At 44.6% G+C, this 18,362-nt stretch overlaps 1 protein-coding gene across 1 annotated transcript in view; it reads left to right on the top strand.

Moving 5' to 3' along the window:
- The window catches only part of LOC139309261 (zinc finger protein 91-like), a 63,761-nt gene that overhangs the window by 21,082 nt on the left and 24,317 nt on the right, over positions 1–18,362 (top strand). Inside the window, exons 7-8 of the mRNA XM_070933314.1 lie at positions 2,395–2,402; positions 14,033–15,142. Coding sequence (XP_070789415.1) covers positions 2,395–2,402; positions 14,033–15,142 — 1,118 coding nt within the window. The remainder of the gene's footprint in view (positions 1–2,394; positions 2,403–14,032; positions 15,143–18,362) is intronic.

Raw genomic sequence — 18,362 nt, 5'->3', positions numbered from 1 at the left:
TCAATATTTTTGTTGTCACGTAGAAGTTGTGTATTCATTCTCCATCTCGTATTCTTTCTCTTATATCTACTTTTCCATCTTATTTCCAGTGGATTGTGGTCTGCCCAGGTATTGGGTAAGATCTCTGCTAATACAATGTCCATTCCCAGATTCCTGCTCACCCACATCATGTCTATTCTAGACCATGATTTGTTGGGGTTAGAATAAAAGGTGTACTGTCTTTTTTTTGGGGTGTAGTGTTCGCCAGATATCTACGAGATTTAGTTCATCCACTAAGTCGAAGAAGGTTTTTGGTAAGTTTTTCCTTTTTTTCTTTTGACCTCTAGGTCTTTTGTGATCTTTATTCGCGTCAACCACTCCGTTGAAATCCCCAATGATGCAAGTATTATTATTATCCATTCTCCTTATTATTTCTCGCGTTTTGTTATAAAACTCTTTCAAATTTTTGTTTGGGGCATAGATCGCTGCTATTAATATTGCCGAATTGCCTCTCTTGATTTCAACAATTAGTAGTCTTCCTTTTGGGTCTGCATATTTCAATTCTGTCTTTATCTCTTTTTTAATATACAGTGCCACCCCTCTCTTTTTCTTCATGGCTAAGGAGGTATAAAGGTTCCCCAATTTTTTATATTCCAGATATTTTTTATCTTCGTGTTTAATGTGTACCTCCTGGAGACAGACTATGTCTGCATTTTGTGTTGCTAATTTGTTAAAGAAGGTTTTTCTTTTTTTATAGTCATTAAGTCCATTTACATTAATCGATAGGATTTTCCAATCATCCATCCTTTTTGCCTTGTGTTAATTTACCTGAATTTGAGGTTGGTGTTTGCTCGAACTGCTCTTTGAGGTCTTTGTTTCTTCCCTGCTCCTCTACTTTCTTTCTCTTCCTTCTCTTTCTCCTCTAAGCTCTCTTTCCCCTCCGGGGTCCCTTCTTTGGATCTTCTTTGGGTGAGTTCCTCTTCTGTGGTAACAGCTTCCAATTCCTCTTTGCTACTCTGTTCATCTTCTGACCCTCTCAGTTGTTCAAGGAATTCTTGAGCCTCCACCAGACTATTTATTTTAATTCTCCTCCCTTGCCATGTAATCAGCATACCCTCTGGCAAGGTCCATCTGAAAAATATATTCCGCTGTATTTTATTCAGCTGTATGGCGAGGAATCTATAGTTTCTTCGTTGTTCTCTCACCCTCCTTGGCACTTGCTTCAGGACAACCACCTCCTTTTCCTTATAATTGATTGGTTCTTCCTTTACCATTTCATAGAAGATATCTTTAACTTTCTTTCGTGCGAACCTTATATGTACCTCTCTGGGTAGTTTGTTCCATCTAGCGTAGTTCGTCTGTACTCTGTACACCTCATCCAATTCTTTTATTATATCGTCTGTATCCTGTTGAAGAACCTCCGCTATTAATTCTGCCATTACTTGGCCCAGATTTTCGTCCTTATCTTCTGTAATGTTTTGGAAATGCAGATAGAAAGAAGCTCTGTCCATTTCCAACTGCATAATCGAATCTTCCAGATCCATATTCTGGGCCATTAATTTTTGATCTACTGTCTCTAGATTTTTCTCTTGTTGTTCCACCTTAGATTCTATTTTTTGTATTCTCTGTTGATTCTTTTGTATAGCTGTTGTATGTCACTCATTTTCTGGTCAATGCCTTGTATATCTGTTTTCAATTCTTGGTGATTATTAGACATTTTCTCTTGCATTAAGAGCATTGTCTCTTGAATCATTACTAATGACGACTGCATCGCTTGCATTGTTGGAATCACTGATGCTTTCTCAATTTTTGGTAGCCCTTCTATCGATTTTTGGGTTGCAGGGGACGACATTATAATTGTGGGGCTTGATAAACTGGGGGTTACTCTCTTTCCCGTTTTTGCCACAGTGGATGCAAGACTTGTCATCTCCCTCAACACTTTCGCCTGTTCTCTGACTATCTTTTCTATGTTCCTCCAAATAATCATCCACTAATTGTCTTCCCTTGCTTAAATTAACAGGACTAAGAATTATTATGGAATATTCCCAATTTGCAAGACAAGTATTAAATAGTACAGTCAAACCGTTTCTCCACTGTGCTGCCAACTACTTAGCTTTGGTAGCTAATCAATATTTGGAAACCGTGTTTCTTATTTGACTTAAATCCTGATTATTAGTTAATTGGATTCTCAATTCCTAAAAAAAAGACTTTCAGTACATATATAAAGACCCAATGTTAGCATGGGCCAAAAATATTGGGAAAAATATAAATTTGGAAGAATGGGATCAACTATGGAACAACAATATAAGACTTACTAAGGCAACTACCTACAAGGAGAACCAGTACAAGATGATCTATAGGTGGCACCTAGCACCAGCTAGGATTGCCAAGATTTATCCCAACTTAAATCCAAAGTGCTGGAAGTGCGGACACCAGCAAGGTACTTTCTACCATTGCTGGTGGACCTGCTCTCAAGCAAAAAAATATTGGAAGATGATTGGCAATTGGCTTTCAGAAATAATAGGTGAAACCTTTGAATTAGATCCTAAAATATTTCTCCTGGGAATTCTCAAGACGGAAATGGCAAAAAAGAAGAAATATTTGGCAGTGCATATAACAACAGCAGCAAGAATCGCCTTCGCTCAACAATGGAAAGGAAAAAAATACCAACTAAGGAACAAGTAATCGGCAAAATAATGGAATGTGCCGAGATGAATAAATTAACATTAGAAATTAATGATAGAGAAGATTCTGACTATTATAGCGTGTGGGACAAGTGGTACGGGTGGTTAGAGAAGAGGAAGATGAAATAAATAAAAAAAAAATGAAAGAGACCAGAGTGAGTACACGAAATAGTTAAATGAAACAGAAAGAAAAGATGTACTGTAGATGGTAGAAAATATAACGAGATAAGGAAGGGTTACATAGGTAAGCAAAAGATATGACATGTATTTATTATTTTACCTTTAAAGACTTATTATATATATATATATATATATACATTAAGAATGATCTAAGAACACATTTTTATTCCATGTAACCATGTAGCAAAGATTATCTATATGTACAAACATTTATATTGTTATTTATTTCCTTTTTCTACACTATGTAACCGGATGGACAAAAATTGTATTATTATAATTTCTTAATAATAAAACATTTAAAACCAAAAAAAAAAAAAAAAAGCCCGGGCTTGATGTAGTTTGTGGTTCTGGTTGGTAGTTAGGGATCGGTTCGTCGAATCTTTCCTCGGCGTCTGCGGCTATTCGTTTCCTCAGCTGATCAATGTGCCTGCGCCAGACTCTCCCATCCCCCATGTCAACCCTGTATGATTTGGGCCCCGTAATTTCTGTAATTGTTCCTGCCTCCCAGAGTGGGCCCCTCCCGTAGTTCCTGGCATGCACTGGGGTTCCTATGGCGAATTCTCTGAGCTTCCTCTCCTCCCCCTTGAAGGCTTCTGGAGAGTAGTTGGGATTGAGTCTATCTAACACCCCTCGGAGCTTCCGTCCCATTAAGAGCTCTGCCAGACTTCGGCCTGTGGCTGTACAAGGTGTGGAGTGCTGTGCTGTTAGGAATTTATCTACTCTTTCCTGCCAATCCCCGGGGCCTAGCCGTGAGAGGGCCTCCTTGGCTGATCTCACAAATCTCTCAGCCTGACCATTACTAGCCGGATGGAACGGGGCCGAAAGGACATGTCTGATCCCTAGGTCCGCTAAATACCCCTCGAATTGTGTCGCCGTGAACTGTGGCCCATTGTCCGAAACTAGGATGTCCGGTAACCCATGGGTGGCGAATAACTGTCTGAGCTCCCTGATAACTGTCGGTGGTAGTGGCCTTCATTAGCTTAATCTCCAGCCACTTGGAAAATGCATCTACGATGACCATGAAGGTCTGTCCGTGAAACGGGCCGGCAAAATCTATGTGGATCCTGGACCAGGGTCCCTGTGGTCTTTCCCACTCCCTCACTGGTGCTGTTGGCAGATCTGGCCTAGACTCCTGGCAGGGCTGGCATCTCCCCACCCACTCGGTAATGTCTGCATCCATATTGGGCCACCAGACGTAGCTCCTGGCTAGCCCCTTCATCCGAACAATCCCAGGGTGCCCCTCATGCAACAACATTAACACTTTCTCCCTTAGGCACAAGGGAATAATGACCCGATCGCCCCATAGCAGACACCCCCTTGCATGGTTAGCTCGTCCCGTTTGTTCGCGAACTGTTTAAATTCCCCGCTCCCAATCCTTTCCGGCCACCCCCTCATAACCCAACTTGCGACCGTCCGGATCACGTGGTCCTTGGTTGAAGCTCTCGCTACTTCTGCTGATGTAATGGGTCCTGAGTCCAATACGTCTATCAGCAGGATTGGAATGCCGGGTGTGGGGTCCTCTAGGTTGTCGGGTAGTTGGCATCGGCTGAGTGCGTCCGCGTTGCCCATGTCCGCCCCTGGTCAATGTACCAGGCAATATGAGTATGCCGCGAGTAAGATCCTGATAGGTTCCAGATGGAGCTTGGGCCATTTCCTGAGACTCTGACTCATGGCTCGGCTGAGGATCTGGTGGCCGCCTGGGATAGGGCGGCCACTGATGCTTTGGACCGAGTCGTGCCTGTGCGGCCTCTGACCTGTCGCCGAGTCTACCTGGCTCCTTGGTTCTCCGAGGAGCTGAGGGGGATGAAGCGCCAGAAAAGACGCCTAGAGAGCAGTTGGAGATCTAGTCGCTCCGAATCCGACCGAACACTGGTAAGATCTCATATTAAGACTTACCTAGTGGCGATAAAAGCGGCAAAATGTAACTATTTTTCCGCTCTTATCGCATCGGCAGATAATCGCCCGGCCGCCCTGTTTAGGGTGACCCGTTCCCTCCTTCATCTGGGAGCGCGGGAGGATCCCTTGCAGGGTCGTGCCGAGGATTTTGTCCAGTATCTGCACGATAAAGTCACTCAGATTCGGGAAGGCTTGGTCTCTGACTCGGTAGGTACAGACGGGATGATGGGTGTCGGTCTTGAGACTGCCATTTGGGAGGAGTTCGACCCTGTTGCTCCCAAGAACATGGACAGGATACTGGGGCGGCTGAACGCGACGACATGTTTATTGGACCCGTGTCCCTCCTGGTTGGTGCTGGCCTCCCGGGAGGTTACGCGAGGCTAGCTCCAGGGTATTATCAATGCTTCTTTGAGCGAGGGTGTCTTGCCATCCGCCTTGAAAGAGGCGGTGGTGAGGCCCCTCCTCAAGAAGCCTGCTCTGGATCCGGCTGTTTTGGCTAACTATTGTCCGGTCTCCAACCTCAATCAAACTTTTCTCAGTGACTCTGTTGTAACTTTGAACAGTCACTAAATCAATTGTTCTAAGCCGAGGACTTATCTGTACTATCCTCCATTCTGTGCCAGCTCCATCCTCATGCTTTGCAATTGTCTTTTTGGTGACAGAGAAATCATGCTTCAAATTTTTCACTTTCGTCTTTTTTCTTTAAAAGTGACCCCCAAACCTTGCGAATGGGGGTCACTCCGGGATCGAAGGCACCAGGTTAGAAGGGAGGTGGATTCCCAACAGTACAATGAGAGATTATGCAAATCCTGCAGGAATGATGTAAGCGGGATCAAGTTGATCTCTGAATTCACTTCTAACTCGTCTGGAGAGTCAGAGTGACATCACAGAGGCTCCTAGTCCTTGAAGACCTGGAGAGGGATTAGCTGAAGGAAGGGGCTGCTTCTGCCCATCCTCCTCCTCCTCTATAATTCCTATGTAGACATGAAGGGGGGGGAGAGGCAGAGAAAAAAAAAGGCTGGCTAGGCAAGGTGAAAGAAAACAGCTGCAGCAGCTGTTAGATGGGGGATGAAGTAATTCTCCTGGCTGTTTCTTTGCCCTCTCCCTTCTTCTTGCCTCTCCTTTTGTTTCCAAATCCTTGTTTTGGACTTTTGGAGAGGGATTTTTCCACCATGCCTGAAAACCAGGCGTCTTCTCATCCGAAGAAGCGCAAGGAGAAAAACCAGAAAGTCCAGCTGCCTCTTGAAAAAGCACCTTTGGGACATAGAGGTGATACTGTTCTCCTGCATTCAGGTGAACCCAGATCCTGTCCAGCTCAGGAAAAAAAATGCTCCCAATTGAAGGATACTTAGCCTTTTCTCAGAAGTTCCTTTGTGCACAAGTGCGGAGAGCCTGCGTTTCCATCATCTGTAACACCTTGAGAAATACAGATATTGGTCCCATTTTATAGATAGGAAAGTGAAGCTGGGAGAGAGACCATCGTGTGTGAAGTTTAAAACTAAATCAATTCTTCTTCCTTGAGGATATAGTATCTATTTCAATATGTCCGAAACGACTCCCCTCCCACTTTCTCCCCTTCTCTCTGCGCCCACCTCTCCTCTAACTCAAGGGATACTCTGCCCGGAGACCGATGACACGGCAGAAGGGAGAACTCCCATTGGTCCTTTTGCTCCTCCTGGCCTCTCCCAATCCCGAAGCTCGCGGAGACCGCTTCCTCCCCGCCCCCATCCAGACCCGCCCCCGATTCAGAGCTGCAGCATCGGCTTCTAGATTGGAGCTTTTCCTCGGACTTTGGACCAATGGGAGTTCTCGCTGCTCCAGCGTCATCGGTCTCCGGGCAGAGTCCCTTGTGATGTCAACTGAAGGAGGGAGAAGCGTGGAAAATGCGGGGGAGATTCCCGCCTTCAACCCCCCCAAGGGCTCCGCTTCCTCCTCTCGTCTCTGGAGGCGAATCTCCCCATCGATCCCTCCATGGAAATGTTTTTTTTCCCTCCTCCTCCTCTTCCCAGTTGAGCTTCATCTCCCTTTTCCACCCTCTTCCTCCCTGAGTTTCTCTCCAGTCAGAGAGGAGGCGCCATTTCCCCCCCTTCGCTTCCCAATGAAGGAGCCTCGTTCTGAGGTAAAATTTCTGCCCACTCCAGAGATTTCCAGCTTTTCCCCATTGTGGAGCCTTTTCCTTTCCCTCCTCGGTCCCTTTCCAATCCTTTTCCCTCATGGAGGCCTCCCTGCCCGTCTCCGACCTTTCTCAGGCCGGAGTCCCCCAGAGAGCCCCCCGGTCCTCGTCTTCTGACCGCCCGCCCGTTTCTGACAGGATTTTGGCCCCTTTGGAGGCCTCCTTCGATCTCCACGGAGCTTTCAGGGCGGCTGTTCTTCAGGGAACCTCCGGAGAGGTTTTTCTCCATCTCCACAGACGGTTCCTGGAGAGGAAAGGAGAGGAAGACGGAGAAAGAGACGCCTCTGGAGACGCCGAGGCCTTTGTCTGGCAGGGAGCCGTGAAGAGGAGCCTTTCTTTCCCCTACTCCCAAATCCATCATCCCCTCCCTCTCCCTTCCCCTCAGACGCTCTCCTCTTTCCCGCCCTTTCTAACATCCTGGCACTTTCCGCCAAATCCACCAGGAGGCGCCCTCCGCCAAGAGAAGGGAACTCCAGGCGCTTCCCCATTGGTCCACTGGAGCCTTGCCTCTCTAGGACGCCGCACTCGGTCTCCTTAACCCCTGGAGGACCAGAGGAGGCAGAGAGGCTGCGGGAAAGTCTGGCGGGGGGACATCTAGACGTGCCCCAGGTGAGGGGAGGGGCTCTTCCCGGGTCCCATGCTCCCCAGCCGCCCTCTCCCTGCAGGGGGAATCGGGGATGCCGGGAAGGCGGCGGGGATCCGGGGAAGAGCCCGAGTGGGGGGAGGGGAGGGTCGGCCTTGCGGAGGCCCAGCAGGAGTGGAGAGAAGCCGGGCGAGGAGGAGGCAGGATTCGCACCAGGCTCTCGAGGGCCCTATCCTGTCTCCGGAGGGGGAGAGAAGCGTGGCGGCCTCTCCAGCTGCCTCCTTCCCGGCCCTGCTCGGGGGGACCTGGGCTCTGCGGTGGGATGAGCCACTTGGGGCAGGTTGGGGGAAGGTCGCTCAGTGGCTGAATTCCACTTTCTAATTCTTGGCGTTTTTTTTTTCTTCCCATCTCAGATACAGAAGCTGGAAGCCATTTGTGGTCTTTGCAAGGCAAACTTTCCTCTTGGGGGAAGAAGAAAAAGAGCGGAATCCCTTGCAGGGATCAGTCCTGCAGCACCAGAAATGTTCCCGTGAAGGAAAAGGCATCTGGAGACCCACCAGAGTCCTTGGAGCCATTTGGAGTTGCTCTGCAGGACAGAGAAAGGATGGAGACACAACCTTTTGCAAAGGAGGGAGCCGGAAAAGGCCCTTCAGCTGCTCAGCCTGGGAAGGGGGCGAAGCTCTGGACAAGAACCGGGCAGGAGATCCTGGAGGAGGAAACCATCCTCCCTTCACAAGTTCCGCCCTGGACCTCCATCCAATACCAGGAGGCTGAGGGTCCCCGAGGACTTTGCAGCCGACTCCATGGCTTTTGCAGGCAATGGCTGAGACCAGAAAAGCACACCAAAGCCCAGATGCTGGACCTGGTGGTTCTGGAGCAGCTCCTGTTCCTTCTGCCCCCAGAGATGGAAGGCTGGGTGCGGGAGTGTGGAGCAGAGACCAGCTCCCAAGCAGTTGCCTTGGTGGAAGGCCTCCTCCTGAGCCAGGTGGAGGAGCAGAAGGAGCAGGTCCAGTTGCAGGTGAGAGACTTTAGGGAGCTGAGAAGGGAATAGAGAAAGTGTTTGAATACTTCATCCCAAACTTCTCTGGCATTCATCATATGTGGCAATTCACCAATTCTTGTAGGATGTTGTTCTGTTGTTTTCTCATTCAACCTCACGGATAGCTATTGGGGGCTTTGCGGTTTTGTTCCAAATATAAGAATCCACTTTGTGTCATGTGAAGTACATTAATTCTGCTTCTTTTTTCCTTCCTCCTGTTTGAAGTGCTGCACTGTGGAAATCAGAGATCCTGAGAGAAAGAAAAACCCATCAAATCCCCCTCAGGAGCTTTTTTTCAGGAGGATCCCTCGGGAAGATCCAAGTCAGAATATCTCAAGAGGTAATGGAAGATCGTCCGATTGTCCATCTGTCTTACCTTCACTCTCTCTTCTCTTCTATGGAATAGCTCCTCCCATTTTGTTAATTATGCATTTTGAAATTATTTATTCCTTACAGAGAAACAAAGAATGAAGCTTTCTGGTTTTTATGATGGAGATCAAACAGCGGTTGACCCTCCAAATCAGGTAAGAAAGGGAAAAGTGATTAGATTTGTATTCTCCCTTCAGGAAGTGAAGCGGGTATGCAGAGAGCTCCCTCCTTCTATTTCCCCCCCTTGTTTGGCCTGGATTATTTTTGTGTTCTTCCACAACATGGAGAGCAGAATAGCAGGTTCAAGTTCCTGTCAGCCAGCATAGCTTCCTCTGGTTAACTTGTTCTCCTAGGTCCGTGATGGCGAACCTATGGCATGCGTACCGGAAGTGGCACGCAGAGCCATTTCACCTGGCACACGCAGCGTCGCTCATTCCTCTTCCGGGTTACTGTGGCACGCATGCGCATTGGTCTGCTAGTCTTCTAGTTATTGGTGCGCATGCGTGTGCGACGATCAGCTGGCCATGTGTGCGGCAGTGCCAGAAACCGGAAGATCAGCTAGCCAGCTGATTGACACGCATGCATGCGTACCAGTAAACAGACGACTAGCTGGCCTGTGCACATGAGTGCCCTGGGAAATCCATCTCCTTGCCAGCAAGGAGCACTGCCCCAGTTGCTATGTGTGGGTGGCGGCGGCACCTTGGCCTCCAACCATGTGGCCTCCGCTGCCCTTCCTGGGCTCCTCTCGCCGGGAACCGCTGGCCGAGCAATTGCAACTGGCGGGGCATTGGCAGACCAGCAGCCAGTGACGGTAGGGGGGATGTACTGCCTGCACAGGTGACCACATTGCCGCTGTCAAAGCAAGGCTGAGAAACCCTCTTGGCTTGCTCTGCCGGCCGCATGTGTCCCCTGGACTGTGGGTGTCGCCACCTCCCCCTACAGTGGCCAGAGAGCCCGGCTCAGCGGGCGTAGCAAGGGTCGTGGGGGGGTGCTGCGCCACTTGCGTTTGGACCCATCGCCTGATCTCCACCATGCCCACTGCTGCACCGCCTGCTGAGCCAACGCCGCAGAAGGAGCAGCGGGCAGGGTAGCCAGCTGCCTTTATGCTCCTTCCCTGGTGTTGGCTCAGGGTCACAACTGTGAAACCCGTCCGAAGTCGAGAGGGGACGTTGAGATAGGGACGTGATTGTTGCCTCGCGTCCTCCTTGGCTTACAACAGATGGCTCGGTTTGGGCGCAAGAAGGCGAAGCTGGTAGAAGTAGCTGCTGAGCGCAGGAGGAGGGTGTCCTTGGGACGCGGAGAAGCCAGTTGGGTTTGTATCGCAGGATGGGGGGGGGTGCTGAAAAGTTAACCCTCGACTCTCTGCAGATCCCACCCACCAGTGCCTGGATGGGGTTTCTGAAAGTAGAGGTGCCTGTAACAGGGCTAATCCTGTTCAAGGTACTGAGCGGCATGGACTTCGTCCCAATGCCTGAGTACCCAAGGGAGCCCCTTTCCTCAGCCAGCTTGCTTGATTGATTGGCTGGCCATATTGAAAGCAACCTGGGAGAATGTCAAGAAAGCTCTAGGTAAAGTGGCACAAACTTATAAGGAACAGGCAGACAAGCAAGAAACTGGGGCCAATTTTATGGGACCATTTCCCATAGTAAAGATAATCAACCCAGTCACGGTGCAATTGAAATTGCCCCAAATGCTAGGGAAGATACACCCGGTATTCCATTGTAGCCTCTTAAAACCCATTGTCGGATCGACCCTGAGGCCACTACCCTGTGAGCCGCGGGACCCCGTGGTCATAGGAGGCCAGACCCATTATGAGGTGTAGAAAATCCTCAATTTGAGGTGGCACAGGAGACAATGCCAATATTTAATCAAGTGGATTAAATATCCCTTATCAGAGGCATCTTCGGGAAAGAGTCGAAACATCCAGGTTGATCGCCTTATAGCCAAATTTCACACGGAAAATCCAAAGCCGGATGGTGGATCGGGTCCCTAAACTCTACATTTGTATTCAAATTGTTTTGCTTTGCACAGGTCGCCCTTAGGAAGTGAGGGGAGCCGAATGTCAACTTGCAAAGCTATCAAGTTGCCATGAGCAGGAGGGAGGGAAAACTGATTGAACTGGTTGATTTCCCTAACTGAAACTACGTTCCACAGATGCTTTTCTACCGCAATCAGTAGGAGAGTTTTGGGTTTCACAGCCAGTCAAAGTGGTTAATTGGAGAATGTGATTTATGACAAGGCCAGGAAGGAGGGGAGAAACAGGGTCATAGGGGAATGTAAATCTACGTAGGATTAGTTCTAAAACTGCATTCGAATATTGCCGAAATGGTGCTCCAATAAATGACTGTATTTCTTTTAAAGTTTGGCTCGTGGTTTATGAATTAATTAGGGCATCGTTTGGAAACTTCACAGACAGGGCTTGTGCAGAGCCTGTGGAGGGTGAAAAACAGGCCTCTGGAAGTTAGGAAATGGGCTGTTTCCAGCCTCCTGAGGGCTGGGGGAGGCTGTTTTCGCCCTCCTGGAGGCTCCAGGAAATCCTGCGGAGCCTGGGGAAGGTGAAATACAGGACTATTGGAAGTCCAGAAATGGGCTGTTTCCGCCCTCCCGGAGGCTCCAGGAAACCCTTTCCGGCCTCCAGAGGCTTCAGGGAGTCCTGCTAGGCCTAAAAGGGAGCACGCCGGGGGGGGGTGAATCCCGAGGGGGGCAAGCAGCAGGGGAGGTTCACACGTGCATGTGGGGGGGGATGGCCCCCGCAACGGGGGGCATTCCATTATGGGTGTGGCCACGTGCATGCATTGTAGCGCACGTGCCTTTGGCACCCAAGCAAAAAAAGGTTAGTCATCACTGCCTTAGTCCTATTTTTCATGAAACTAGACATACCCAATTCCAGCAACCGTTCTTTATATGTTTTAGCCTCCAGTCCACTAATAATTTTTGTTGCTCTTCTCTGCATTCTTTCTAGAGTCTCAAGATCTTTTTTACATCTGACAACCAAACCTGGATGCAATATTCCAAGTGTGGTCTTCCAAAGACATTATAAAATGTTACTAACACTTCATGTCATCTTGATTCTGTCCCTCTTAATGCAGCCTATGATTCTGTTGGGTTTTTTTCTTTCTTTTTGGCAACTGTAGCCTACTGCTGACTCATGTTTAAGTGGATGTCCACTAGGACTCAAAGATTGCTGTCGCACTTACTACTGTTGAGCCAGGGATCACCTATTCTATGCCAAGTGCATTTGGTTTTTCTTTCCTATATGTAGAACCTTACATTTCTCACTGTTGATTTCATTTTGTTAGATGGGGCCCAATCTGTCGATTCTTGTATATCTTGAGCTTTTCTTTGTTGTTGTGTGTTGTTATTCCTGTCAATTTGGTCTTCTCTGCAAATTTGATGAGTTCCCCTTCTATCCTCTTGTCTAAATCATTCATGAAGATGAACAGATCTTGTGAATCCTCCTGTTCTGTTCTGTTTTTTCCGTGTTCAGGAGAGTCTTGTGTCCTTTGAGGAGGTGGCTGTGTCTTTCTCTGAGGAGGAATGGTTTCAGCTGGATCCTGACCAGAAAGCGCTGCATTCGGAAGTCATGCTTGAAAACCATAGGAACGTGGCCTCTCTGGGTAAGAGTTCTCTAGTCCCCAATCAGAGAGTTCAAGAAGACAGATGATAATTAGTTGAACAGAAGACATCCTCCAATTTCTTCTTTGAGAAGAAGTTCAAGGTATGAGACACCATGGCCTTGAACTTCTCTAGAGAAGTTTGTTATGGCTATATCTACTTCCCACGGGAGGATTGTGGCAGGCCTGGATCCTGAAGGCACAAAGGTAATATGGCTTCCAGGGATGACACCAATCTCCATCCGTCTCATCTCGAAATAGCACTCCAACCACTCCTTCTCCAGATGCACGTTCGTCCTGACCTTGACCGACTGGAAGAATGCTATTTTGTTTAAATACAAACTCTCAAATATTAATTAATTAATTAATTAATTAATTAATTAATTAATTAATTAAATTTTTATACCGCCCCCTCTCCCGAAGGACTCGGGGCGGTGAACAGCCAGAATTAAAAACACACAATACGAATATTAAAATACATTAAAACAAAATTAAAATTAAATTATCTTATCTTATATCCTCACCTCTTATTTTCCCACACATGAGAAGGTGGCAGTTGGAAGCTTCCTGTCTAATATGGCTTCCAAAGCTGTTCTGGGCTTTTTTCCTTTCTAACAGCCAGCAAGCTCTTCCTGCTAGGTGGGAGACCTATATAGATCTATTTCTAAAGCAAATGAGCTAGAAATAGATCTATATAGGTCTCCCACCTAGCAGGAAGAGCTTGCTGGCTGCTAGAAAGGAAAAAAGCCCAGAATCGAGTGGATGTGATTCTACAGAGCTGGGGTTCGACGAAGTCTCATTCGTCATCTTCAGGCTGGTGTTCTCGGCTTCGTGCTTCCAGGAGCAAATATATATATATATATATATATATCAGAGATAATTGTAAAGATAGAGATGTTTTCTAGATATTTTCAAAGCTTTCATCTTTCCTGACTCATGAATATAGAAATCATCATGTCTATATCACACCCCTGTAAGCATACAACCTAATGGAATTTCGGAGAAATTTAGAAGGAAATTTCCTACACTTTGATCTTTTCCTCTAAAAATGATCTTGTTATCATTTTCATTTCCCTTTTGCTTTGAAGGTAATAATGGGCAGGAGAATCAAGATTCCTGCGAACTGTTCCAAGTGATCAATGCTAAAGATGGAAGGGAGAAGTTTGGAATTCGAATGGAATTAGGAAGCCATGACAGGAACCACTCAAAGAATTGGTATCAGGAAAGCTCATCTTCCACTGATGCTCCGATGCAAGACTTTCTTGCCCAACAAGAGAAAATAGGGGAAAAATATACTGCAAAAAGTATGAAGCTAATCAAAGCTAAAGTACAAGTAAATGAACACTATTTAACCCCCAAAAAAGGAGAAGATGCTATAAGAAGACACAACGGAGAAAATTACAATGGGACATTCATTCTTTCCCTTGGAAATAACTTCCTTACAGCTCAAAAAGCAGTTGACACAAAAGAGAAGCCTTATAAATGTTTGGAATGTGGAAAATGTTTTAGAACAAGCAGGCAACTTACTTCCCATGAAAGGATTCACACTGGGGAGAAACCATATAAATGCATGGAGTGTGGAAAGACCTTTGCTCAAAGGGGTAATCTTACTTCCCATAAGATGATCCACACAGAGGAGAAACCATATAAATGCATGGAATGTGGAAAGACCTTTGCTCAAAGAGGTAATCTTACTTCCCATAAGATGATCCACACAGAGGAGAAACCATATAAATGCATGGAATGTGGAAAGACCTTTGCTCAAAGAGGTAATCTTACTTCCCATAAGATGATCCACACAGGGGAGAAGCCGTATAAATGCACAGATTGTGGAAAGACCTTTGCTCGTAGCAGTACACTTACTATCCATAAAAGGATCCACACAGGGGAGAAACCATATAAATGCATGGAATGTGAAAAGACCTTTGCTCAAAGGGGTCAACTTATTTTCCATAAGATGATCCACACAGAGGAGAAACCATATAAATGCATGGAATGTGGAAAGACCTTTGCTCAAAGGGGTCATCTTATTTCCCATAAGATGATCCACACAAGGGAGAAGCCGTATAAATGCATGGAGTGTGGAAAGACCTTTGCATATAATAGTGGCCTTGGAAGACACAAAAAGCTCCACACAGGAAAGAAACCATATAAATGCATGGAGTGTGGAAAGAGCTTTGCTGACAAAAGTAATCTTATTTCCCATAACAGGATCCATACAGGGGAGAAACCATATAAATGCATGGAGTGTGGAAAGACTTTTGCTCATATCAGTTCACTTACTTCCCATGAAAGAATCCACACAGGGGAGAAGCCATTTAAATGCATGGAGTGTGGAAAGACCTTTGTTCTGAGCAGTGGACTTACTTCCCATAAGATTATCCACACAGGGGAGAAGCCATATAAATGCATGGAGTGTGGAAAGAGCTTTGCTCAGAATGGTCATCTTACGTCTCATAAAAGGATCCACGCTCGGGAGAAACCATATTGCAATAGCAATTCCACTTCGACTTACATACCACTCCACAATGTTTTACCACACTCTCTGAGCAGTTTACAAAGTCAGCATATGATCCCCAGCAATCTGGGTCCTCATTTTACCCACCTCAGAAGGATGAAAGACTGAATCAACCATGAGCCGGTCAGGATCAAACTCCTGTCTGTGGACAATTAGCCTGTAGTACTGCATTCTAACCACTGACCCACCCTGTCTCTGTAGATTTGTATGTGTATGCATATTTTGCCTTTTTGATCCAAATGAGACAAGGCTGATCCAACAAAATGAAATTTAATGTGGAGAAAAGTAAGATTTTACACTTGGGCAGGAAAAACAGATTACTTGAAACCTAGCTCAAAAACAGTAATTGTGAGAGGGACTTTGGGAGTCCGAATCGATGATGACTGTTTTATAAAGCCTTAGTAAGACCACACCTGGAATACTGCATCAAGTTTTGGTCATCACATTACAAAAAAGATGTTTAGACTTTGGAGAAAGTGCAAAGAAGAGCAGCAAAGATGATTAAAGGCCTGAAGACTGAAATATATGAAGAACGATTGCAGGATTTGGGTATGGCTAGTCTCCAGAAAAGAAGGATTAGGAGTGACATGGTAGAAGTATTCCAGGGGGCTCAATTTATTTTCCAGAGCACCAGACGGCACAAGAAACAATGCCTGTAAAATAATCAAGGAGAAAAGTAACCTCGAATTAAGGAGAATTTTCCTTACAGTGAAGACAATTAACCAGTAGAACAGCTTTCCTTCAGATATTGTTTTTAATATAGGGCCAAATTATTTAATATGTTTTAAATTGTTTTTAAACTTTATGGATATACATGTTTTATTGTGGCTGTGCACCACCCTGAGTCCCTCGGGAGAAGGGCGGAATAAAAATTTAAATAATAAATAAATAAATAAATTGTGGTTGCTTCTTCACTGGCATTCTTAAGAAGAGACTGGATCCTATAGGAATATCAATAGATCTTGAAATGGTATAGGATCTCCCGCTTGAGCCGAAAGTGCGGATGGGGCACCAGCCGCCAAGGACTTGTACCAGGCTTAGGACTTCAGGCACCAGGGCTCCATCAATTCCTGGATGGACAGAAGGAGAAAGTTGTGTCTCTTGGGGGGTCTTTCAAAAGAAAAAAAATTCTTCTTCCGATTCACTAGTGGATCCAGAAGTCAATTAAAATCTCTCTCCAGCAACTGCCATATCAAATTGGAACCACAAAATGTTATCAGTACATTTTTGTCTAAAATTAGGTTAATTTTGCGTTGGGCCATAAAAATGATTCATGCCATCTGACAGTCTGTTTGTTTACCTACTAAAAGTAATTCTACGACTTGAAGATGTTTGCAATAAAAATGCCAAATTGAAACTTTTCAATTTCCACCGATTTAAAAATGCTCCATCCATTTTCTTTTTTTTTAAATCAAGTTTTATTGATTTTTTTCTTTTACAGAGACACACACATTTTATGAACAGAGTATTGACCATATCATAATTTATACAACTTATATCCAATTTCATTTTACATAGTTACCATTTTTGCCAAAATATTCTTTTTCCATACTTTTAAATCTTATCTTAATACTTCTATGCTTATTTTATAAACAGCATCACCATCTACCCTCAAATCCTACTTTCTTAACATTATTTCAATTAGTTATCCATTGTTAATCATATATATTCCCTTTTAACTTTCATATTAATTTGTTCTTCATCCTAATAAATTTGAACATGCTCGGGGTTGCCTTTCTACCATTTCATCTCCCTTGTTTTACAACAATTCTTTGCCTTTCCTCTTTTTCTTCCCTCCCTTCTATCCTTTTCTACTTTCCTCTTTCCTCCTCTCCTCCTCCTCCTCTACTTCCCCTTCCTTTCCCCTCCTCCATTCCTTCCTCCCTTTCTAACTCTCTCCTCTTATTTCCCCTCCCTTTCTTCCTATCCTTTTTCCTTTCTTCTATTCCTCTTTCTCCTTCTCTTCTTTTTCCCTCTACTACTCCTTCCATTCTCTTTCCATTGTTGTATTAATTTTCAATTCAATATTTTCCACAATGGTATCTGGGCAACCGGATTTTTCTCCACATATTAACTATATTTTTCAAAGTCTCCATCACATTTTAAAATTATTAATGTATCTCAACTCATTCCATAATTTCATATTCCAACATCAATAATTTTCCTCATTTACTAGCCTTTCAATTTTATATCTTAATTTCCATTATTTTCATATTTAAACCAATCTACATTGCATATTACACCTGTTGATCTATTTTACAATAAACAATATACTTCTTGTTTACTTCTTATATAAATTTCTATTATTAATACATTTCCCTTAAATCAACCATTAAATGCTTTATTTCCCTTCCTTCTCTCCATTATTCTTCCCCTTTTACCCATTTTCTTTTGGTCTCTCCAAAATTCCACTTCTTAATATTTTTTTCCCTTTTTCCCATTCTCTTATTTTCTTCTTTTTCTTTTTATATTTATTGTATCTTTTCCCCTGAATCGTTTCTCTCATTTTTAAAATTGTTACCCTTTTAATTCTCCCCCTCAGTCTTTTCCCATCTCCTTCTCTTCCTTTCTTTTTCGGGTGATATTCCCCCCATCCACATTTTGTTTTTCACTGTCAATCCCAATGTAATCATCTATTTTTTCATCTTCAATTATTTTCCTTTCAACATTATGTTCTTGCTTCACATTTATATTCTTTTTCCTTTTTTTTTTTTTTTTGGTATTCTAACCATATTTCCGCTTCTTTATCACCCTTAAATGCTTCACGCACCTTCTTAAACATTTCCATTACTTCCTCATATTCCCAATGTTCCATATTGTCAATTCAAACATTTTATTTTAATTTATATGTAGTTAAAATTCAAGTCCATGTAGTGTTCAAATATTTATTTATCTAGACCATTCCAGTTTAAGGCTTTGTTCTTTTTCACTTCTTTTCAAAGTCGGGATCCAGCTGTTTAAACAAGTACTCCTTAAAATTTCCCACGATAGTCAATATTCTTACTGTTCCTTCAATATTTAAAGCGTTTGTTGTAGTGCTTTCTTTCCACCAGCACATGTCTCTCACCAGTCCATAAATCCCCAGGCAACAAAGTATCACTTTTAAATCCACATAGAAAATACTTTCTCGTCTCTTCAATTTCTTTTCCTTTTATTATTAAAAAATGCTTTCTCTCAGTTTTCTTTTTCTTGTATTATTTCTAATACCTCCAAATTCAATTTTAAGTCCAGGTAGAAAGTTTTCTTTTTTGGTCTTTTAACTTCCTCTTTGTTCTTTTCTCTCCAATTAACGGGGCGGCATATAAATTTAAATAAATAACATTCCCA

This window comes from Pituophis catenifer, unplaced genomic scaffold (assembly GCF_029215685.1).
Source record: "Pituophis catenifer annectens isolate HBS135680 unplaced genomic scaffold, rPitCat1.0.hap2 SCAF_2, whole genome shotgun sequence".
NCBI lineage: Eukaryota > Metazoa > Chordata > Lepidosauria > Squamata > Colubridae > Pituophis > Pituophis catenifer.
The sequence above is the reverse complement of the archived record's forward strand: the minus strand, read 5'-3'. Positions and strand labels throughout refer to the sequence as shown.